Raw genomic sequence first — 24,648 nt, 5'->3', positions numbered from 1 at the left:
ATTATAGACGGGCAACTGAAAAGGTTCGACAAGCGTACACGTTATTTTTGACAGACCCCTCGTCCATAAACAGGATCAATTGGGTCACTACAAAACACTCATATGACCATTATTTAGAACTAAAAACGAGGATGTTTTTAGACCAAAAGTCGGCGGAATTCTTCAAATATGGAAATAAAGCAGGTAAAATGCTAGCTAACCTAGTTAAAACTCAGAGGGGGTGGAGGACCTAGTAAAAGTATAGAGGAGGATGGAGAGGTAATAAGAGATCTAAAAACCATTACACAGTGCTTTGGAAAATTCTATAAACAACTGGGGTCTCGGGGCAAAGAGCTTCTAACAATGGTCCAGCTACCTCGATTGACAGAGGAAGCACTAACATGCTTGAACTCTCCTATTACAGAGGGTGAGGTGAATCTAGTGGTGAATAACTTAAAAAAAAAACGGTAAGGCCCCAGGACCTGAAGTGTATTCAGGGGAATTTTTCAAATCGCTAATACCAGAACTCGCGCCAACTTTGACCAAGTTATTTAATTTCTTCATGGTAGGCGGAGAGATGCCTACAGGGAACATGGCATATGTTAAGGTTATTTTAAAACAGGGTAAAGACCCGAATTTAACTAGTTCATACAGGCCAATATCACTAATCAGCCAAGATCTGAAGATCTTTACTAAGATCTTAGCAGACAGAATGGCAAATTATATGCCAGACCTATTAGGCCCACATCAAGTGGGATTCACTAGGAAGAGAGCGGCAGTGACAAATATCAGAACTGTGCTTGCTGTACAGGACTACATAGCTCATAATAAAGTGAGCAAAAACCAATTAGCCTTTCTATCGTTAGACGCCGAAAAGGCTTTTGATAATGTAAATTGGAGATGGTTGGGATGGACCCTGGACGCCTTTGGAGTAAGGGGCCAGTTTCGAACCGCAATAGATGGTATGTATAGAAAGTCACAAGCAAGAGTCAGTCTTCTAGGTTTCCTTTCTGACCCATTTACGCTGGCGAAGGGAACTAGACAAGGATGCCCCCTTTCTCCCCTCCTATTTAATTTAGCTTTAGAGCCACCAGTGAAATATTTGATTCACTTGGATACTTTTGAGGGAATCAAGGTAGGCGGGAGGGAAATAAAATAAATATGCTTTGCAGATGATGTTCTGATGTTCATGTCTGACCCTCAGAAACATGTACGGAAAATAGTGGAGAAAGTGCTCTACTTCGGCTCTGAGACTGGGTATAAGATCAACATCAGCAAAAGCCAACTATTATTCCTGTCAGAGAAGACTCCTCACCATAACCCTTTTGAGGGAGTGGAGGTGGTTCCACAATTCTTGACGTACCTGGGTATTAAAATAGGAAAATCGCCAGCCTCTCTATATACACTGAATTATATACCTCTTATACAGAAGATAGAAAAAGAATTGGACAGATGGTCTAACCTCCCCTTATCTTTATTCGGAAGAGCCCACCTAATAAAAATGATTCGTTTTGCGAGATTATTATACCCAATGCAGACGATCCCCTTGCTAATTAAACACACTGACGTAAGAAGGATAAACAAAAGCTTTATCTGATTTCTTTGGAATAAAAAACGTCCGTGAATTAGTTTATGAGAAGCTGACCCTGACAAAATGGGAGGGAGGAATCCACCTGCCTAATATTAGAAATTACAACCTGGCTGCCCTAACCAGACACATTAGGGATTGGATCTGGAACACCTTTTTTTTTTTTTCAAATAGAGCTCTGGAGAGTGCTTTGGTAGCCCCTTGGGATTTAACAGCACTTCTACACTCCAAAATAAGAGATTTGCCATTAGGGGTAAAATCTTATACTCTGATCAAGGATACAGTTGCGGCATGGAGAGCGATCAGAAAACTTTATAGGTTACCAATGTATGTTTCTCCCTATATGCCTCTCTGGACGCTCCCAGCCTTCCCTTCAGGAAGGGAGTCAAAAATGTTTCATAAATGGAAGGAAAAAGGGATGATCAGACTAAGAGATATATTTTAAATCCTTCGGGGTCGGAAATGCTATCTTGGGATGTCATTAAAAACAAGTTTTCATTCCCAGACTCCCAAATACTGTCATAATATGCAGATTAAATCCTATTGTAAACAACAAACCTCAAAACTAGGAGACAGTGACAGGTTGGCTTGGTTCGAGGGACTAATCGGAAAAGTAGGATCAACCTGTTCTCTTTCGGATCTATATCTGAGAACTCAGAGTACTCATACCTTGGCCTTGGGAAAGACAGTTTTTAAAAAAATGGGAGAGAATTGCAGGATGATTCCCTGACGGGGAAAATTAGAGCAGGCATGGAGAGAGTGAGACAGGCTATTAGCAGTGAGACATGGAGAGAGATGCAATTTCGTATTATTCATAAAGCTACATACGCATTCGATATCTCCTACAAGGACGCCCCTGCTCATTACCTTAGGAGTTGCCCTAAGTGTCAACTCCCAAAGGCTAATTTACTTCATGGTCTGTGGGACTGTCCAAACATCTCCCAACTTTGGAGTCAGGGCAGGGAGTTTATTAAAGAAATCTGGAGGGTAGAGGTGAACCCTTCTCCACAACATTGCATATTCCAGTGTATCCCGAGAAGCCCAGAGGGAGATCAAAACCAAGCTATTGGAGTTAAGGGAGTACATCTATTTTTATTGGCTATTAAGAAATGCCTACTTAGACACTGGTTACTCCCCACCATTTCTAGTTTAGACGAGGTGATTGGTACAATGAAGTATGTTCTATACATGGACCGATTGGAGACAGAGAAACCATAAAGGAAAGACGACGAAAGCATTTTTCCACAAGTGGAAGCGATTTGTGATTTATGTACTTCCTCAAGAAGAAATAAGGGAAATAATGCTCCCATTTTGTAGTACATTATGGTATTTGGAGGAACAGGCTAAAGGCACCCTAGGCAAGTTATCCGTGAGCTAGAATGAAAACATTGAAGCATACTGGAGATTATAATCTCAAATAGACACTAAAAGGAATAAGTATCTATGAAAAGGATATCGCAATTTTTTCTGTTTGCTTGTTTGGGAAAGGGAGAGGGTGGGGGGTGGAGGGGATTATAATAAAATGAATAAAGTCTGGAATGTTGTTTCTGCTTTATTGAGAATGACTTATACAAAATATATTCTTATTTGGTCACTGCAGGTAAAACTTAATATGATGATAATGTAAGAATGTCCTTGTGGTATTTGATTTGTACATGTACATTCTTTTTCTTCTCTCAAAGTTTATTGGAAAAAATAAATAACCCTTTTATCAGAATAGTTTTTTCCCAATTCTACTGCATTTGGAATATTTATTTATTTTTATTTTTTTCCCGCTACCCACTACATGGTATGCAACTGTAAATGGCACCATTACAAAGTATAACTTGTGCCTCAAAAAATAAGCCCTCATAAGACTATGTGAAAAAGAAATGGAAAAATAAAGTTAGGACTATTGGAAGGCGGAAAGTGAAAAACAAACGCAAAATAGCGCAGACCTGAAAGGGTTAATAACTATTCTCCTTAAAGTGCTAGAACCCTTGTCACTGCTCCACCAATGAAGATAAGTTGCCCCTAAATACAAATATAGGCTATGGGTACCAGCCGTATCACATTCCCTGTACCCTGCCTCAATGACGAGGCGCGGTGATTAGCTGAACCGCGGCAATTAACCCCTCAGGTGCCGAACCTGTGAGGTTAATTGCCCCAGTTCAGCTGATCACATTCCCTGTTTTTGAGGCAGGGTGCCGGGTATGTGATACGGCTGGTACCCATAGCCTATATTTGTATTTAGGGGTAACTTATCTTCATTGGTGGAGCAGTGGCCACATCCCCTCCCCTCCTCCTCACTGCACTTGATATTTGTGGCAGCAGCGTCACAGTGGGGATGGAGGGACTAGCTCCTTCTTCACTGTGCTGGCTGAGGATGAGGAGAACATGGCACGGGCGTGTGGCATGTGCCATTTTCTTTAACAAATACTAGGCTGCAGAGTAGCGCAACCTTGTATTTGTAAATTGCAAATCCTGGTATCAAATCGATCCGGGTCTAAAAGTTTTGATAGTTGGATACCTGCTGCAACCCTAGCACCAGCACTGCACCCTGACATTGCCTTCTAACAGTCTGCACAAAACTGCCTCAGGAGCCCCATGTTTGAGACCCCTGATAAACAGCATTTATGACCTTTCCAGTCACTGCTTTACTAAATATATACGTTTATTATAACCCTTTTAACATATGCAACTTTTTTTGAAAGTGTGATGTGTTGTGTAAATATTATTATTTTTTTTGTGCCAAACCGAAGGTATATGAAATGTAAATTACTTTGTTTTAGTGGAACCACCTCAAAAACTGTCACAAATAGCTTTTCTGACACCACCGTAATATTTATTTTTGTTTTTTAGGACTAAGCTCAGTGGTATAATTGAAGCGATTCCAAAAAGCAAAAAGAATAAAAGGTGTCAACTACATTCTCTAGACACACACAAACCAAAACCTTTGGGGTAAGTTCTTAAATAATCATGTGTTTGGGCTGCAGAGGGGGCCACTTCAGAGGGGTGTTTATTGGACTAAAATTAAGCTTGACAATCTAAGGTTTAAAATTAGAATGGTTCATGGTGCCAGCTGCCATAAATCCTTAGGTACAGCAATTAGAAATGGTTATCAGTGAGGGCTGCATAAACCTCACTCTTGATTTCTAAAGGCTATATCTCTAGCTTTATGGCAGCTAATACTGTGTTTTAAATAGATTGTTTCCTGCATCAGTACTGCAATTAAGGAGTCTAGATTGGTACTTTTTTCTTTTCCTGCTCACCACCATTCCCACCACTGTGGGCATTGAAACCTGCAATAAAATACATACAGGTGAGACTCGATAAATTAGAAGATCGTGCAAAAGTCAATTTATTTCTGTAAGTCCTCATGAACACAGCCGTTGTGCGGCTGTTTCGTGCATTGGGGACCGCAATTGCACGGGCAACATCCGTGCAGCGGGCCGCACCCGTTCAACTTGAATAGGTCCGTGGTCTGTCCGAACTGCAAAAAATGACATGTCATATTTTGTGCGGTGTGGAACAGAAAAGAAACGCCACGGAAGCACTCTGTAGTGCTTCTGGTGTTCCGTTCTGTGACTCCGTTCCGCATCTCCGAAATTGCGGACCCATTCAAGTGAATGGGTCCACATTCGTAATGCGTGGTGCACGTGGCCGTGGGTGGCTGGCCCGCTGTTTGCGGACGCAATATGGCCACGGCCGCCCAACGGCTGTGTGCATAAGGCCTCCTGCAAATTTAAAGGAATTGCATTAATGCAGCTTAAAATTTGAGTTTTGTGTAAAGGTTCAATATTCTAGGCTCAAAGTATCACACTGTAGTCAGCTAATTAATCCCTACCCCCTGAGAAAAGTGTACCTCAAATTTGTGACTTTTTGGGGTTTCATAAGCTGTAAGCCATAATTGTCCAAATTATAACAAATAAAGGCCTTGAAATATTTTGCTTTGCATGTAATGGGTCTATCTCGTATGTTAGTTTCACCTTCAAATAAATTAACTTTGCACTATATACTTTTTCGAGTTTCACCTGTGTGCGAACAAATACATTCCACTTTTGTGGCGTGTATCTGGCATAGATTCTGTGGCATGCCATGTTGCGGCAGAATTTGCAACTTCTTCCCCGCTCACATCAGGTCCCTAAAAAAGGGAACACTGTGTGGAATTGGTCGGGCCAGGAGCCGCTTCTTATTCATCAATTTCTACGCCTGGTTTAGGCGTAGGAAGGGGTCTAAATGTAAGACAACAAGGAAGCTTTCTTACATTTCGAATTAGTGGTGGATACACCGAAGTTATGGAGAAACCTCTACATATCTTTGGTGATCCAGTGCAGGGGCTTATTAAGACCGGCATTTAAAACGCCTGTCGGAATAAATGTGCCCCATAGTTCGGAATGCTGTTCATGTGCACAGGTGTCAACTCTATTATTTTGAAACTGCAGACAAGACTGGGTATTTGAGTGCTCACAGCAGGGAAGTGGGAAATTTTAAGGAAAATAAAAAATGTATGCCTGGGCTCTTTTATGTGCAGTACTAGTCATGTAGACTCCTTTTCAACTTTAAGATAGTCAGGTTTCAAGCGAAATAAAGACAACTCTAGCTCACTGTAGCTTGAGATATTAAGGGTTAAAGTAGTCTTTTCTCCTTCACCTGAATGTGATCTGGGCTATTGTGGAAGAAGGCAGGAGGGTTGATGCCCTGATATGATCTGTCTCTCTCCTCCCTAGAGCTTATCTCACTGTTTAGTTGTACAGCTGACAGTAGGGAAGGGTCATTGAATTCTTTGCTTATCAATTCCTGTCTGTCATGTCGGAGAATATACTTGCTTTCTGGTTGTAACATGGAGGGTAGTGGGTTTCATAAAAATTAGCGGGAAAATGTGCAAGAAGCACTTGCTCATCTAATCACCCTCTACACCGAAATTAGACCATTTATTGATTCATCAAATAAGTGACCCCAAACCTAAGGGTTTGGGCTTATTTTTGTGGGAGATAAATAATAATAATTATATATATATATATATATATATATATATATATATATATATATATATATATATATTATATTTTTTTTATGGTACTGTTTAATTTACTAAGTCTTGTACTGGAAAACGGGGGAGAAAGATACTGTACTTTGTATATTTATTACTTTAAAAAAAATTAAAACCTTTCTGACAGTCAACTTTATTTTTTTTATATATTTTGATTTTAAAGGCTGTATGAGGGCTTATTTTTTGCTGAATAAAGTAGATTTTATTGCGACCATTTTTGTGGTATCTTCTTTTTAATCACTATGCAGTTTTTTCGGTGGACGAGGTGACTAATGGGGAATGGTTTGTTTTCACTTTTTCCTCTTACGACTTTTGGACGCGGCAATGTCTAATTTATTTTTTATTTTTATATTGTTTATATATTTTTATATGTGAAATTGGAAAAGGGGGTGAATTAAACTTAAAGAAAAAAAAAGTTAAAAGTAAAAAAAAAAAAGCTTTGCCTCGTTAACAGCTTCACAGGGAGGTTACTATGACAGCCCTAGGAACCATTGGCAGGCCCCAGGCTGTCATGGTAACCGATCAGAGACCTGCAATTTCACTGCAGGGGCTCTGATCGTAAAAGCAGTAGCCGCATCCCTTTGCCTTACCTCACAGATGCTGCATTTGCTGTTGAACACATTGAAGAAGTTAAGTGATTGGGTTCGGTTTGATTCCTGTTAACAGTCTTTGCAGCTAAATGCCTGCTGTATTATATAGCTGGCACTCACCATGTATGGAGCAGGCTCACCACAGCAGCCTGCTCCATATAATTGCGGTTGCATAATGCTGTACATGTATGGCAATATTCGCTAAGTTCGGAGCTGTGGTGCGTTTATTTTGGCAGATGGACTGCGAGAGGATGTGCTACCTTTTGCCCAGTCATAAATTAAGTGCATGCTCTGGCAGCACAGGGGATATCATAGACAGGTATAATACATTAGTCTATGATAAATTCCCCTCTATTCTGTGTTGCTGTAAACAATAGCTATCAGTTGGTTTTGAAAAACAAACCAGTATGGCAATCTGGGCTAAGCTGGCTCCTGTACAGGCGCTCATTCAAATACACCTGTTCAAACACGAGGCCTTTGCATCATTTTTAGATGCTTTTTAGTATTAAGCCATCCCCTTGAAACCACACGTTTTTACAAACCGGATTCCAAAAAAGTTGGGTCGCTAAACAAATTGTGAATAAAAACTGAATGCAATGATGTGGAGATGGCAAATAAATGTCAATATTTTATTTGTAATAGAACGTAGATGACAGATCAATCGTTTAATCCGAGTAAATGTATAATTTTAAAAGAAAAATACGTTGATTCACATTTTCACTGTGTCAACAAATCCCAAAAAAATTGGGACAAGTAGCAAGAAGAGGCTGGAAAAAGTAAATTTGAGCATAACGAAGAGCTGGAAGACCAATTAACACTAATTAGGTCAATTGGCAACATGATTGGGTATAAAAAGAGCTTCTCAGAGTGGCAGTGTCTCTCAGAAGCCAAGATGGGTAGAGGATCACCAATTGCTCCACTATCTTTCTGCGCAACATTGTGGGAATATCAGAAAGGTGTTACCCAGCGAAAAATTGCAAAGATTTTGCATCTATCATCATCAACTGTGCATAACATCATCCGAAGATTCAGAGAATCTGGAACAATCTCTGTGCGTAAGGGTCAAGGCCGTAAAAGCCATACTGGATGCCCGTGATCTCCGGGCCCTTAAACAGGAATGCTACTGTAAAGGAAATCGCAGAATGGGCTCAGGAATACATCCAGAAACCATGGTCAGTGAACACAATCCGTGCCATCCGCCGTTGCCAGCTGAAACTCTACAGTGCAAAGAAGAAGCCATTTCTAAGCAAGATCCACAAGCGCAGTCGTTTTCACTGGGTAAGGGATCATTTAAAATGGAGTGTGGCAAAATGGAAGACTTCTGTGGTCAGACGAGTCACGATTCGATGTTCTTTTTGGAAATCTGGGCGCCATGTCATCCGGACCAAAGAGGACAAGGACAACCCAAGTTATCAACGCTCAGTTCAGAAGCCTGCATCTCTGATGGTATGGGGTTGCATGAGTGCGTGTGGCATGGGCAGCTTGCATGTCTGGAAAGGCACCATCAATACAGAAAAATATATTCAGGTTCTAGAACAACATATGCTCCCATCCAGACGTCATCTCTTTCAGGGAAGACCCTGCATTTTTCAACAAGATAATGCCAGACCACATCCTGCATCAATCACAACATCATGGCTGCGTAGGAGAATGATCCGGGTACTGAAATGGCCAGTCTGCAGTAAAGAGGAAGGTGCAACAAAGAAGGCCCAAGACGATTGAACAGTTAGAGGCCTGTATTAGACAAGAATGGGAGAGCATTCTGATTTCTAAACTTGAGAAACTGGTCTCCTCGGTCCCCAGACGTCTGAGTGTTGTAAGAAGGGGAGATGCCACACAGTGGTGAAAATGGCCTTGTCCCAACTTCTTGGGGACTTGTTGACACCATGAAATTCTGATTCAACATATTTTTCCCTTTTAAAATGGTACATTTTCTCAGTTTAAACTTTTTTGTTCCGTGATTTATGTTCTATTCTGAATAAAATATTAGAAGTTGGCACCTCCACATCATTGCATTCAGTTTTTATTCACGATTTGTATAGTGTCCCAACTTTTGTGGAATCCGGTTTGTATCTGTGTAAATTTGTGTGGCACTTTTTTGGGGGGAAATGGGAACCATAATGTCCTGTACTATAAACATATACACAGAAAACATGGTAAAAAATACCATGATTGCTGCTTTCTAGTCATCTCACCTTCCAAAAACAGAAAAAAAGGTTCCTCTCTCTTATATTGGGTGTTCCCAAGATATCACCCGGAGTGGCGAATTGAGCGTTTTGGTTAGTTTTCTATTTAAGGCCTACTCAAGACGCGGAGCACCAGCCTTTCCTGACTCCTGAGGTCGACCGGAAGTGAGGGCTGAGCCCACAAGTCCTGAAAAAATTGTTGATAGCCCCAAAACAGCCAGCTGTGACTACAGAGGTACCCTCTCTTCTGCCTCCTCACATGAATAAGCCAGAGTCTGGGCAGGCACTGTGTGGACAAACCTGTGGACGCTGTCTTGTAAGGGGCATTGCTCTAACATCTCTCCACCAGCGACCATCCACAGTACTATTTACATCCCTGTATACACCTAAGGCCTCATGCACACGACCGTTCCGTTTTATTGCAGTTTGCGGAGTGGAACAAGCAGCTCATTGTAGAAAGGCCTATTCTTGTCCGCAAAACGGAAAGAATAGGACATTCTATATATAAATATTATTAATTATAATAAATAATACATTCGTTTATTTTTATTTATTTTTTGCGGGGTCAAGGAACAGAGCAACAGATGCAGACAGCACACAGAAGTGAATGGGTCCGCACCCGAGCCGCAAAAACTGCAGCTCGGATGCGGACTAGAATGGTCGTGTGCATAAGTCTGGGTGAACCCGTTTGTGCTTCTGAAGATTACTACCATTTTGTTTATCTCTCTGTTGCCTAGAACAGCCATCCTCTGACTATGTAACTACTATTGTGACACCACATAAATTTCAGAAGCACATGCGTATACTGCGAAGATGTGCTCCTACTATGCCTCGCACCAAAATACGGAAAGCATCCTAAGGCGAATACCACAATAGCAATTTTTTTCTATACGCCTCCCCAACGGCACTAAGCAGAAGGGTACCACGCCTCCCAGGAACAGGAAACAACGTGGAGAAACTTTTTTAAAAGCCTCCTCACCTTTACCTTGACCAGTTGTTTCCTGTCCCTTGGGATGAAGCGGAGAGATGCGGCAGGGGTTCCCTCCTGCTTAAAATCTCACTTGGCCTTGATGTAAGTTGCCCTGATTGAGTCTGGAGGGCTCAGGGCCGTCTTTACAAAGGGGCAGCTGCCCTGGGCCCAGTTGCTCCTGGGGGGCCCAAGGCAGCTGCCTCTTGAGCCCTGCTAGCTACTGCCCCGGGTGTCAGGCTGTCGGCTACACAGGCATCATGATCTTACTGTGTTAATGATCTTAATTCTAGGACCTTAATGAGTTTTGATCTAGGACCTTAATGACATCATTACCATGTGACCAGTAACCTAGCAATTACTGGTCACATGGCTATGAGGTCATCACAGGTCCTGTGGAGTGTTGCAGAAGTTAACTGTGGAGCTTTTTTGTGTAAAGATTACACCAGAAAAAGGTGACAGGGGCTGTTATGTTAATATACTGTAAACTACTGTATAGTGTGGTGGGCTGTATATTGTGTGGTGGGCTGTATATTGTGTAATGGGCTGTATATTGTGTGGTGGGCTGTATACTGGGGGGGGGGGTGACCTGTATACTCTGTGGTGGGCTGTATAGTGTGGGGGGGGGGGCCTGTATAGTGGGGGGAGTGCTGTACTGTATAGTGTGGGGGGCTGTATACTGTGGGTGCGGTATAGTGTGGAGTGCTATACTGCTGTACTGTATGTGTGGGGGGGCTGTATCGTGTATAGTTTGGGGTGCTGTATACAGTGAGGTGTTGTATACCGTGAGGTGCTGTATACTGTGGGCTGCTATACTGCTCTACTATATACTGTGGGGTACTGTATAGTGTGGGGTGCTAAACTGCATACTGTGTGGTGCTGTATACTATAGGGTGCTATACTGCATACTGTGGGGTGCTGGGGTGCACTGTAACACTAGGGTGAGCCGAGCCCTGGTCTCCTTCCTGCAGAGCGGTGCCAACTTCCAGCCTGAGCCCAGCTGCCCCGAGCACTGATCCTGAGCCGCTGGACTCTTCAGAACTGGAAGTATTTACAGTCATTCACTGGACTCTACCAGATGTGTGGATTTTGTGTGTGTTGTGGTGGAGGGTGTGATTGCCTGCTAAGGTGTGGGAAGGCGGGATCCAGGGGGCCCAAGTAAATTTTTGCCCAGGGTCCAATCAATATTAAAGACTGCCCTGGGAGGGCTGACGCAGGGCGACTGTCCCCGGGACAAGATAGAGATCCTTTTGTCTGCCTAGGCCTAAGTCTTGCGTGTGACGGACTTCCCTGGGTGTCTGTGCGCCTTCAGTTAAGGTGGCTGGGAGAGTGGGCCGGCATTTGCGTGGCTCCAGGGGCCAGAGTCTCGTGATACTGGATCACATGGGGGATGTGCGTAGACGTGGTGTGCGGCAGCGCCCCATGTGACCCGGAAGTTTGAGTTGGCGTTCTTCATCGGCGCTCGTGTCTGGATGGAGCATGTCCTTTCCTGCAGAGAAGTCAGCCCAGTAAGTCGCCTCCTGGGTGAAACTTTTTTTTGTTTTTTGTTTTTTTCCGCGTGGTATCGACTATCACTATACCTTTTTTTTTTTTTATGGTATTGAAACTGAATCAAAATTTTGGCATCGAAACAACCCTAATTCCCTCAGAAACCCTCTACGTCCAGATCTAATCCTGAACCGAACTTTGATGTGGATTTTGACCTGAATTTCATCATAATCAGACTTTGTTTCTTCTTCTGACTAGTCTGGTAGATCCTTGTGTTCTATAGAAAAAACAGACTCTTTGCTTAAGGGCTCATGCACACGACCATTGTTTTGTGGTCTGTTTTTTTCACAGATCTGTCCGTATCAGTTTTTTTTTTCTCTCCGATTTTTAAGTTCTCTTCCGTCCTATTATTCCACAAAACATATCTAACCCATCACTCACAAAAAATTCCAGATGGAGACTGTCATGTCAACAATCAACCTACTACCCCAGGTCTATTATATGGTAACGCTAGATTTAGCAGATGCTTGTTAGTGTCCCCATACACAAAGATAATCAGAATTACTGTATCTACGTTTTGCAGTCTACCTAAAAAAATTGCCTGGTTCATCTACAATTTCAAGTCCTCCCTTTCGCTCTGTCATCAGCAACCAATATTTTTACAAATCTCATGGTGGCGGTTTCAGGTTTTCTTTTTCAAATAGAGATCCTATTCATTCCTTATTTATTTGGACTTCTTATTGCAGCCCATTCTCTGGAAATTGTACTCGAGAATCTGCAAATAGTCAAAGACATCCTTCAGTCCCTAGGTTGGAAACTAAATCTAGAGAAGTCAGACTTGTCTCCCAGCAACAGTAAGATTTTCTTAGGGCTTCTTGTGGACTCTCACCTTATGAAGTCTTTTCTTCCAGATCAGAAGATACGGGACGTAATATCAAGGATATCTTCTTTTCGGTCACATCTGAAGATGTCTTTCAGGGATATAATGGTAGTTCTGGGCCTAATTGCCTCAACCATCCCAGCAGTAAGGTGGGCTCAATTTCATGGAAGAGGTTTTTGCAGGATTTTCTCTTAACCGCCTGGAATAAGAGCAAATTCTCCCTGAACAACAGAGTATCTTTATCCTACTCGGGTGAGTATTTCTCTACAGTGGTGGTTAGATCTAGACAATCTGAACCAGGGAATTCAGTGGCGATCGCAGATCAAATGAACATAATGGATGCAAGCGAGTCAGGCTGGGGGGGCCCATTCTTGACATCAGCTAGTGCAGGGAGTCTGAGTCTACTTCTGCTATCCTCAAACTCAAAGGAATTTTTTGTATTGTGTAGCCTTGAGACTTTCTTCCAATCATCCGTTGGAAAGACGTCAAAGTTCTGTCAGACAGTGAGGCCACAGTAGCCTGTTCTGGTTCTGGCCAAGCTGCAGTTCGGTTGATCAAAACTGAGACAACCCACAGCTCGGAGTTAAACAATATCTCTGGTTTATTTCTGAAACAGCAGACAATACATAGGTTTCACGACAGGAAGGAGTGGGAGTGGGGGTGTAAGATAAAGTATATCTTTTCTATTGGCTATGAACTCTATACTTTTCTGTAACCTTGACAGCCAGAGGAAAATCCTCCCCCTCCCCCCTTGCTCCTGGGTGAAACCGTTACTTCTTCTTTCTTTGTAACTGCTTGCTTGAGCTGAATGGAAACCACAAAGAAACACATGATAAAACACAAAGTAAGATTCTAGTTTATAGGTGTTGGCTGAATGCCTGGCCGCCATCTTAGCTAAACATAGTCCTCAACAAGCAAGTATCCATTTTGTATCAATAGTCCATAACAGTCCCCCCTTGGAAACTTGATTGTAGACTTTCCCTTCGCCTAGCGAATCCCCTGGGCATACCATTCGTATCCTCTTCACCCGCAGTGGCGACAACCTACCCCTTATAGGTAGGCTCCCGGTTGCTCGGACTTGTGGTAATACCCTGGGATTCATCTCGCCCTATCTCAGCCAGGCATCATTGTGAGGAGGGGGAGCTGTGTTGAACGATGTTTCCTTCTGTCCTTCCTCATCGTAGAGGAGCATAATAGGTCGTTCATCAGTTTTCTTCATTCTTTTTGAAAAGCAGGTCACACAAATAAGAACGAGCTTAATCACTACATATATCACCAATATTATTAGGGCTACCTGCAATATTACCTGGACAATTCCCATGAGCCAACCCCCAATACCTTTGAACCAGTTATTGGGGTTAAGGGAAGAGAAGGTATCAGACCACCATGTATCTTTATCAGCTTTATGTGCATCCAGCCATTTATCTCTTAAATCCGCCATCTTCTCTATATCCACCTTAACTTGCAAATTACCCTGCGCGTCTATGTAATGGCAACAAGAGGGTCCCACAATCTGGCACATACCTCCATCTTTAGCTGTAACATAATCTAGAACTAATGTGTGTTGGTTGGTGACAATGATTAACTGGTTTTGCACAATGTTTGAGGTATTCATAAGTCTCATCACTTCCCATATTTGGTCATCCAGGTAGTCTGTTGCTACTACCAGATGATCCCACATCTGCGCTATCATGGGATATATGAAGATGGAACTAACAATTGTGTTGGTAATGCTCATCTCTACTACATGTGGCTTGCCATTTGGTCTGGGTGTGTTATCTTTGGCCCTACGATACAAGGTGTGTTTAGGTACTGCATTTATGTCAATTTCAGAGTGTGGTACTATAAAGATAGCAGGAGTAAGCCTGGCGATGGTGCACAGTCCTGTGACATTCTCGGATAACCATTTGTATGCTTTGTGTCAACAAACTAAGTATATGTCGTCTGGAACTGCTACTGCTGTGCCATTGAATAATCGGGTAATTAGTTTGGCTAATTGTGTCCCTTTCGCCAACTCCTATCCTTTTGACTGACTTTCGGTGTCGTTAGCTAATATACCTGTCAGGAGATCCTGTACAGTACGGTTGTTACAGGGCAGATCCTTTCCGTTCTCAGCATCTACACCAATACACTGCACGTGGCTCTCTGTTTTTGAATCATTGCAACCTGAGTGTATGTGTGGACTAAATGTCATACCTTTTGGTTTGTACTTGGAGACAATAACAGTGTGTCCAGCTAGGAAAAAATGTGACATTAGCCAAGTGTCCCTCTTGCCAAGGAGTAGAGCTATAATCTACCGAGGGTCCTGATCTGTTTATCATGAGCCATGGGGCAACTGCCCACCCTGCAACAGGTAAGGCTACTTCCCTGTCCTTGTTTGTACTGGATTTAACTTGGTGTATACTAGTGAGAAAGATGGTAGAATTAGACACGTCAATCAGTTCAGAAAGGTCCAGGGGTATTGCAAAATAAGGCATACTGGTTGAACTCACGGGACTGTGGGTACAGATCCAACAATCTCTCAGAGTTTGTCTCCTTCAACCCCTGGACTAAAATTTGATGGTGCCGTATCAGTGAATTGTCCCATTCATCACCCAGTAGCGTGAATACTGCAGATATGCCCACTGTCAAAGTCATGATCAGTATGTGAATCCTTATGGTTCCTGGGACGGTGGGACAGCCTTCACTCTTTTACAATGTGAAGCGTGGATCCAGATGGGTCTCCCTTCGAGTTTCACAGAGGTTGGAGTGGTCAGCAACACCTGGTAAGGTCCCTCGTATCGTGGTTCGAGGGTGCTTCTGACGTGTTTCTTGACCACCACCCACTCTCCAAGTTTGAGAGTGTGGCTTCCCTCTAGGGAGTTAGGATCTGGAATGGAAGAGAAAACTTGTGCATGTATATTAGACAATTGCTTGCTCAAGGCTATCACATATTTTGCAACAGATTCATAATGCATTTGTAACTGTTGTGGGAAATACTGTCCCATTCTTGGCCCTGTTCCAAATAAGATCTCATATGGGGTTAGTTTGTGTGGGGGCCTTGGTGTATGCCTAACTGAAAAGAGGGTTATAGGCAAACACTGAACCCAATTAAGCCCTGTCTCCCTGGTCATCTTCAGCATTTTAGATTTTAACACCCCGTTCAATCTTTCGACTTTGCCGCTGCTTTGGGGCCTGTATGGGGTATGATACGCCAGGTGTGACCCTACCATCTTCCAGACCTCTTGGGTTAGACTAGCAGTGAATGCTGGGCCCTGATCACTCTCAATGACCTCAGGTACTCCGAACCTACAGACAAGCTCCTGCATCAGTTTTTTTTGCAGTAGTGGTTGCTGTCTGGTTTCGGACGGTGTAGGCTTCTGGCCACCCAGAGAACAAGTCTATCACTACTAGCACATATTGAAACCCTTGGCACATTGGCATCTGGATATGATCTATTTGTATCCTCTGAAAGGGATAGGCTTTCGGGAGACATTTTCTGGAAGTGGGCTCGGTTCTGCCAGGGTTACACTCTGCACAGATGAGACACGCTTGAGTATGTCTCACCAGGACAGGGGTTATCCCTGGGGCCACCCATATTTTGTCAATTAGTTCTTTCATGATGGTTTTGGATTGGTGGGTGGGCCCATGGGCCACTGAGGCTATTAGGGGATAAAGAGCTCTGGGTAGGCAGACTCTCTTTCCTTGTGTCCAGATTCTTCTTCGAGGGCTGATTCTTTCAGCCAGATTTCCTTTTCCCTGAGAGTGGCCTGTTTCTGCATTTGTTTCAGGAGGTCCCATGTGATTTCTTCTTGTTCCAGGTCTTCCTGTGTTATAATAATCTGGTCTATTCATATAAACCACGGCACTCGAAGTGTTGCAAGATAAGATTCTTTTTTATTTATTGTCCATCCCAAATGGATCTTTTTATAAGTACACTGGCCAACGTTTCGGTCTGTTTAGGACCTTGATCACGGCCTTAGTGCGGGAGACCTGATATCTCCGGTCTCCCGCACTAAGGCCGTGATCAAGGTCCTAAACAGACCGAAACGTTGGCCAGTGTACTTATAAAAAGATCCATTTGGGATGGACAATAAATAAAAAAGAATCTTATCTTGCAATACTTCGAGTGCCGTGGTTTATATGAATATACTCTGATTGACCCCTTCCACTGAGCACCGACCACCATCAACAGGAGTGCCATCCACTACATTCATAATAATCTGGTCTGACTGGACTCTTTCCTCTTTCACTGCTGCTTCCTTGGCCGCTTGGTCAGCTAGGGCGTTTCCTCTGGCCTCAGGGGTGTCAGCGCGAGTATGGGCCTTTACTTTGTTCACTGCCACTTGGTTGGGCAGCAGTACTGCTGCCATTAGGGCTGCTACTGCTGCTGTAATCCCGAGCCTTCCATATTAGTCAAGTCATGAACCACTCCAAAGGCATATCTAGAATCTGTGTAGATATTTTGCCATGAGGCAGGCTTCAGTGAGGGCAATGAGTTCAGCTTCTTGTGCTGACTGGTCTGGGCGCAATTGTCTTGCACACAGCACTTCATGCTCAATTGTGACTGCCATGCCTGTATGGAACTTCCCCTTGTCATCGGCATACCTTGAGCCGTCCACAAAGAGAATCCAATGAGGGTTTGTCAGAGGAGTGTCTTGGACTGATGGTGGTGTCCCTAATTCAGCTTCCATCATTGTGATGCAATCATGTTCTTGTTCCTTGTAAAGAGAGTCGGTTGAGGCCCATAGTTCTTCTTCCTGAAGATCCTCTTCAGCATGTAGATCAATAAAATCTTCAGAATCTCCATTATACTCCCCCCTTGGAAGAGGAAGGAGTGCAGCAGGATTGAGGATGTGGCACCTCTGAATGGTGACATTATCTGGCAGAAGCAAACTACACTGAAGCCGGAGGTGGCGCTGTGCAGTGAGGTGTTTAGGTTGAGTCTGCTGGAGGATGGCAAAAATGTCATGGGGAGCCAGAATAGTGAGGGGATGACCCAGCACAACGTCAGATGTGACGTTTAGAAGAGAGCTGGCAGCATGGATAGCTCTGACACAGGAAGGGGCGGCTCTGGCTACCGGGTCAAGACGCTTAGAATAGTAACCCAAGGGTCGATTGCGGCCACCATGAGTTTGAGTGAGGACGCCAGTAGCGTGACCTTGGCGTTCCATGACATACAGCCGGAAAGGAAGGTTGTAATTGGGGATTCCAAGCGCAGGGGCAGATGCAATGGCGGCCTTTAATGACTGAAAAGCCTCTCCGGCCTCCATTGTCATCTGGAAAGGAGTAGCAGCATTACGAGGTATACAGTCATATAAGGGCTGCATGAGGACAGAAGCATCAGATATCCAAGGCCTGCAGTAGGAGATGGGTCCCAGAAAGGTTTGCAGCTGAGTAGTGTCCGGGAGTTGGATGTCAGAGATAGCCTTCTTCCTCGCCTCAGTTAGGTGCTTGTGACCTTGAGAGATGCAATGACCTAGGAAGACAACTTTGGGGAGACACAGCTGTAGTTTGGCTTGTGAGACTCGACATCCAGCAGAGGCTAAAAACTGGAGAAGTGAGACAGATTTTGTCATGCAGATTTGGGGAGAGACCGCACAGAGGAGAAGGTCATCCACATACTGGAGGAGTTCCACATCCGGGTGATCTGCTTGCCAGGGTTGCAGAACAGAGGACATAGCCTTGCTGAAGCAGGAAGGGCTGTTTTGAGCCCCTTGAGGCATAACAGTCCAGGTGTACTGTTTGCCTGCATGTGTGAAAGCAAAAAGAAACTGACATTTCTCATGTAAGGGAACAGAAAAGAATGCATTGGCCAGATCAATGACAGTGAAAGTAGTGGCAGTGGGTGGAATGCCAGCAAGGAGTGTGTGCAGATTGGGGACAATAGGTGTCTCAAGAACAGTAGCCTAATTGACAGCTCGGAGGTCCTGCACCATGCGGTACGTTGGAGGCTGTCCTTTCTCCCTTTTCTTCCGTACTGGGTAAAGGGGTGAGTTACAGGGAGAAGTAGTGATCTTGATTGCCCCATTCTGCAGGAGGGCCTGCACCTGGAGGGTAATAGCATCCTGTTTTGAGATAGAAAGCGGATATTGCGCTTTGTATGGCAGAACCTTGGGATCCTTTAGGGTCACAGTGACCGGTGGGACATTGAGGCGTCCGATACTCTCTGGATCAAAGGACCCCAGGATATCGGGGATGAGGTGCAAAATGGTTTGCAGCGAATCCCCTTGTTCATATGAGTCAGCGTCCCTGAAGTGTGGTTAATGCCATAAGGAGGCAAGTATCCTCCGGGTGTAGGGCTGTACCGAAGGTGACTGTTCCATCCTCTTTGAACTGTATGTTAGCCTGGATTTTCTGAAGAAAATCAGAGCCTAACAGATTGAAGGGGCATGTTTGGCTGACAACAAACTGCGACATGACTCCTGCAGGGAGGTGGAGTTGGGGGGGGTTTTAGTCCGGGAGAATCTAGGGGAAGTGACTGTGAGTGGCTTGGTCACGGAGTTATGTTGCACAACCCCCTCTAGTCCAGAACAAGGTAATTGAATGTCAGTGAGCCAAGAATGAGGTACGGCAGTCTCACATAATACACTGCGGGCTGCACCAGTGTCCACAAGAAATGAAAGTTCCTTCCCTGCAACCTCGAGAGTCACTCGAGGGGTGGGACCGGTAGAAGGGGTAGAAACTGTCATATATGGAATGTCCCCTCCCTGCACTGGTTTGCCAGCGTCCTATTGCGATGAAGGGGGCTGAGTGCCCCCCTGTCGCTGTTGATTGGTTGGCCACAGATGTTTGCTACGGCAGTGCCGTTTCATGTGTCCGGGCTTGCCACACCCATAACAGACATAAGGTGGTGGGTGTTCTCCACCATCTTCTCCTGACATTACGACTATCACAGCAGCACGGGTTTTCTTTGTGTTACTCTCTAGACCCTTTGCAATCTGCTCCAGCATATCTAGTGTCAAGGATTTCCACTCGGGGGGACAGGTCACAAGGGCTTTGTTTATCTCTGATCGTAGACCATCGACAAACGAGCGGGCCAAGAGTCTGAGATGAACAGGCTCATTCTGACTAAAACCCATGTCTTTGTAATTTTGTTTAATCCTCTGAGCAAATTTCTCGACAGTTTTTCAACTTTTTCCTGTGTCATATCCTGTAATGTCGTGGATTGGTCTGCTAATCTTGCTTTCGCCCATTTCTGTAGTTGTTCTATAAAGAATTCTCCAGACTCATGATCCCGGGGGTCAAAGTTAGCACCTTTAAGTTCAGGGATGTGGATTTGATCCATTATCAGTGTGGAGTATTCACCTGTCTTGTTTTCCACTATACTTTGCAGGTCCGACCATGTGCACCCATAGGTTTGATGCACTTGGGACAGTTTCCTGAAAAAGGGCATGGGATGGGTCTCGGGGTCAGGCAGTAAATTCACTATGGTGAATAACTGTTGTGGGGTGAAAGACACATATTTTGGTGGTCCCTGTGGCCGGTTAAGTGCTAGGGCTTCTTTCAGTGTCTCAAGGTTTCCCTGCTCAATTTTCTGTAAGTTCTTTTGTAACTCTGTAATCTGACCCTGCAGTATTTGATCTTGTGAACGTCGTGATGGGCGCACGGTCATGGGTACAGTCCACTGTGGTGCCAGGGGTAAAGTTGGCGGATCACCGTAGTCTGTTGGGGTACCCCGTGAAGGAGTCTGCATATTACCCTTTTGTATGCCCATTGTGGATTCTGCAGCACCGTCTGCATCCCCCTGTTCTGCTTCATCAGGTTGCCCCCCTACCATTATAGGAGTAAGGGTGGCAGGTGAGTGGGGTAGCATGAATGTACCATCCGGGTTAACCATGGGGTACAAGGTAGTAGGAAGGGGCAAGGGTGACATAGGAGTGACGGGGGGTTCCAGACCGAATGATATTAAAGGTCCGCTCATGGGCGTTGCCTGGGGACAAGATGGCGCTGTAGCTAACACGGGAAGTGATGGGACGTGCCGGGGAGTAGTTACCAAGGTGTGGTTTTGTGGGTGGGGAACCCCACAGGGAAGGCACGTATCACGGGAGGAGGGATTCTGTTGACCGCATGTTTTGCAGGTCCACCCACCTGCTTTCTTCCCGGCGCCATTATAGGGTGGTGGCAAGTCATGTATCAATGCAACACCAGGCTTACAGAAATATCTGTCTTTTCTCATCAAAATTTAGTTCCCCCCCGGTCTGTTCAAATTCTTTACTACAGTCCAACCACACACGGACCATGTCTGTCAATTTATCATCTTCTAACTTCCCCCTCTTCTCGTTTAACAACACTTGCCAGGTGGCACTACATAGGATGCCTCCTTTACAGACACTATAACTCTTCTCCAACTTAGTTAATCCTTTTATGAAACGTTTGCCTCTCCTGTCCGCCACGTACTGTTCAGGTGAACAGTAGCCCTTCGGGACACTTTCCTCATTTCCCATTATCTCTTGTACCTACTGAAGCCGCCTAAAGACCTCTGTATAGAGTAATCACTGGACGTGAAGACCTTTGAGTCCCGATCAGCACACTCTGGGCTACCGCGAACCGCTCTCCACCCATCTGGATAGTCCCCTTTATGGAGATTCGAGTCAGACACCGGGCTGAACTCCGATACAGGCACACAGGAGAACTCCGTGTCTCAGTCAATGATACTTGTCAACAGGGTCTTCACAACTTATAGGCACAACACAGTACATCAAGACTTTAAAAAAAACATATGGGGTTCTTACTTTCATGCCCTCGAGGACGTCCCAGACTGCTTCCGCACCCCTCCCTCAGACAAACACCAAGAGGCTACACCAGGGGACACTTTATGGGCAAGATGACTCGATTTTCTTACCTCATATCACGGGTTACGATCCCGGTGTCTGTTAGTGCGCCTCTCCTCGTCTGGTCTCTGGGGGTACGGGAACAGAGGGTCCAATCCTCGAGCCCCACGATTGGCGCCAAAATTGTTCTGGTTCTGGCCAAGCTGCCAGTTCGGTTGATGTACTGCTCCAAATTAATTAATGTACGTGCACGGAGAGATCAAAACTGAGACAACCCACAGCTCGGAGTTAAACAGTATCTCTGGTTTATTTCTGAAACAGCAGACAATACATAGGTTTCATGACAGGAAGGAGTGGGAGGGGGGGGGGGGGTGTAAGATAAAGTATATCTTTTCTATTGGCTATGAACTCTCTACTTTTCTGTAACCTTAATGGCCAGAGGAAATTCCTCCCCCCTTGCTCCTGGGTGAAACCGTTACTTCTTCTTTCTTTGTAACTGCTTGCTTGAGCTGAACGGAAACCACAAAGAAACACATGATAAAACACAAAGTAAGATTCTAGTTTATAGGTGTTGGCTGAATGCCTGGCCGCCATCTTAGCTAAACATAGTCCTCAACAAGCAAGTATCCATTTTGTATCAATAGTCCATAACAGCCTATATAAACAAATACGGGCACAAGGAGCAAGAATCTGTGTCAGACGGCGTTCGTTATTTTCCTGGGTTTAAAAACACACACGTTAATTCTCGGTGGTTCATCTAAAAGAAATAGAGAATACCGTGGTAGATTTTCTGAACCTACAGTCTCAAGAACAAACGGAAAAGTGGATCAGTTCTATTCCTTATCTTACAGGCACAATCCAGTGAGAGTAGATGTAATTTCGGGTCCTTCGCCAGCATCCAGGTGTATGCCAGTTGAATCTAGCAGCCTGGATGTTGAACGAACCATTTTAAGGTCCAGTGGACTTTCGGATACAGTCATCAATACGCTAAAGAAGAGTAGGAAACTTATCACTTCAAAAATGTATCTTAGATATTGGAATGCTTTTCTCTGTTTTTCAGGGGACTCCTGGAATCCCACTTTATCTCCTGACCTTAAAGTAATTCTGGACTTCCTGCAGAAAGGCCTTGAAGATGGATTAAGGGTTAATACACTAAAGGTCCAGGTGGTAGCCCTTAGTGCCTTCATAGATGTTAAGTTGGCTGCAATAGGTTCAGTCGGACGTTCTTTACGGGAGCTTTATAGATCAAATCCAGCAATTAAATCCACTGTTCCTCCTTGGGATCTTAATCTGGTGTCCTTAGTACTCGTGGATCCTACTTTTGAGCCTCTTAATGAGATCCCTCTTAGGTTACTTAACCTAAAAACTGCTTTCCTGATTGCCAGTACCTCGGCTAGGAGAGTGAGGGAGATCAAGGCCTTATCTTGCAGGCCACCATATTTAACCGTCCTAGATGACAGAATAATTCTAAAACATGAACCATCCTTTTTGCCAAAGATATTTGCAAAGTTTTACTGCCAACAAGAAATCTCATTACCTTCTTTCAGCCCACAGGCTAGGTCCAACAGAGAAATTAGTTTCCGCAACTTAGACGCCAGGAGCTGTGTCTTGGCCTACCTGCAAGCTACTAGGCAAATAAAATCTGATCACCTTCTACTTCAAAATGCAGTGCAGAACAAATATCAGGGGGCTTAAAATAAATAAACTATCTGCCGTTGGATTAAAATGACTATTGCTTACAGGGAAAAGTGTGTTCCCCTCCTTTGCATCTGAAAGCTCATTCGACAAGAGCAATGTTAACCACCTGGGCAGAAGGTGCATCTGCTTCCTTGGCCCAGGTTTGTCAGGCCCATCTGGTCCACTCCGTCCACTTTATTTAAACATTACAGATTACATGTCTCAAATGGGGACCTTTCCTTCAGTCGTAAAGTCTTATCTGTTTTCTTTGTTAATCCTCCTGCTTAGTGCCGTTAGGAAGGCGTATGGAAAAGATAATTACACTTATTGGTAATTGGATCTTCCATTTGGCCTCCACAGCAGCACTGGGAGTTCCCACCCTTTATGTTGCGTATTTTAATATTGTCTTTTGTTGCATTTTGTTAACCACTTCAGCCCCGCTAGGTGAAACCCCCTTCATGACCAGGCCACTTTTTACACTTCGGCACTACACTACTTTCACCGTTTATCGCTCGGTCATGCAACTTACCACCCAAATGAATTTTACCTCCTTTTCTTCTCACTAATGGAGCTTTCATTTGGTGGTATTTTATTGCTGACATTTTTACTTTTTTTGTTATTAATCAAAATGTAACGATTTTTTTGCAAAAAAATGACATTTTTCACTTTCAGCTGTGAAATTTTGCAAAAAAACGACATCCATATATAAATTTTTCGCTAAATTTATAGTTCTACATGTCTTTGATAAAAAAATAATGTTTGGGCAAAAAAAAAAATGGTTTGGGTAAAAGTTATAGCGTTTACAAACTATGGTACAAAAATGTGAATTTCCGCTTTTTGAAACGGCTCTGATTTTCTGAGCACCTGTCATGTTTCCTGAGGTTCTACAATGCCCAAACAGTAGAAAAACCCCACAAATGACCCCATTTCGGAAAGTAGACACCCTAAGGTATTCGCTGATGGGCATAGTGAGTTCATAGAACTTTTTATTTTTTGTCACAAGTTAGCGGAAAATGATGATGATTTATTTTTTTTTCTTACAAAGTCTCATATTCCACTAACTTGCGACAAAAAATAAAAAATTCTAGGAACTCGCCATGCCCCTCACGGAATACCTTGGGGTGTCTTCTTTCCAAAATGGGGTCACTTGTGGCGTAGTTATACTGCCCTGGCAATTTAGGGGCCCATATGTGTGAGAAGTACTTTGCAATCAAAATCTGTAAAAAATGACCGGTGAAATCCGAAAGGTGCACTTTGGAATATGTGCCCCTTTGCCCACCTTGGCATCAAAAAAGTGTCACACATCTGGTATCGCCGTACTCAGGAGAAGTTGGGGAATGTGTTTTGGGCTGTCATTTTACATATACCCATGCTGGGTGAGAGAAATATCTTGGCAAAAGACAACTTTTCAATTTTTTTATACAAAGTTGGCATTTGACCAAGATATTTTTCTCACCCAGCATGGGTATATGTAAAATGACACCCCAAAACACATTGCCCAACTTCTC

At 43.9% G+C, this 24,648-nt stretch overlaps 1 protein-coding gene across 2 annotated transcripts in view; it reads left to right on the top strand.

Annotated features, from left to right (window-relative positions):
• Positions 1-24,648, top strand: part of GGNBP2 (gametogenetin binding protein 2) — a 333,171-nt gene that overhangs the window by 99,004 nt on the left and 209,519 nt on the right. For both annotated transcript variants that reach the window (XM_044288263.1, XM_044288262.1), the window contains exon 4: positions 4,409-4,507. In XM_044288263.1, coding sequence (XP_044144198.1) covers positions 4,409-4,507 — 99 coding nt within the window. The remainder of the gene's footprint in view (positions 1-4,408; positions 4,508-24,648) is intronic.

This window comes from Bufo gargarizans, chromosome 3 (assembly GCF_014858855.1).
Source record: "Bufo gargarizans isolate SCDJY-AF-19 chromosome 3, ASM1485885v1, whole genome shotgun sequence".
In the NCBI taxonomy this organism is placed as follows: domain Eukaryota; kingdom Metazoa; phylum Chordata; class Amphibia; order Anura; family Bufonidae; genus Bufo; species Bufo gargarizans.
The sequence above is the reverse complement of the archived record's forward strand: the minus strand, read 5'-3'. Positions and strand labels throughout refer to the sequence as shown.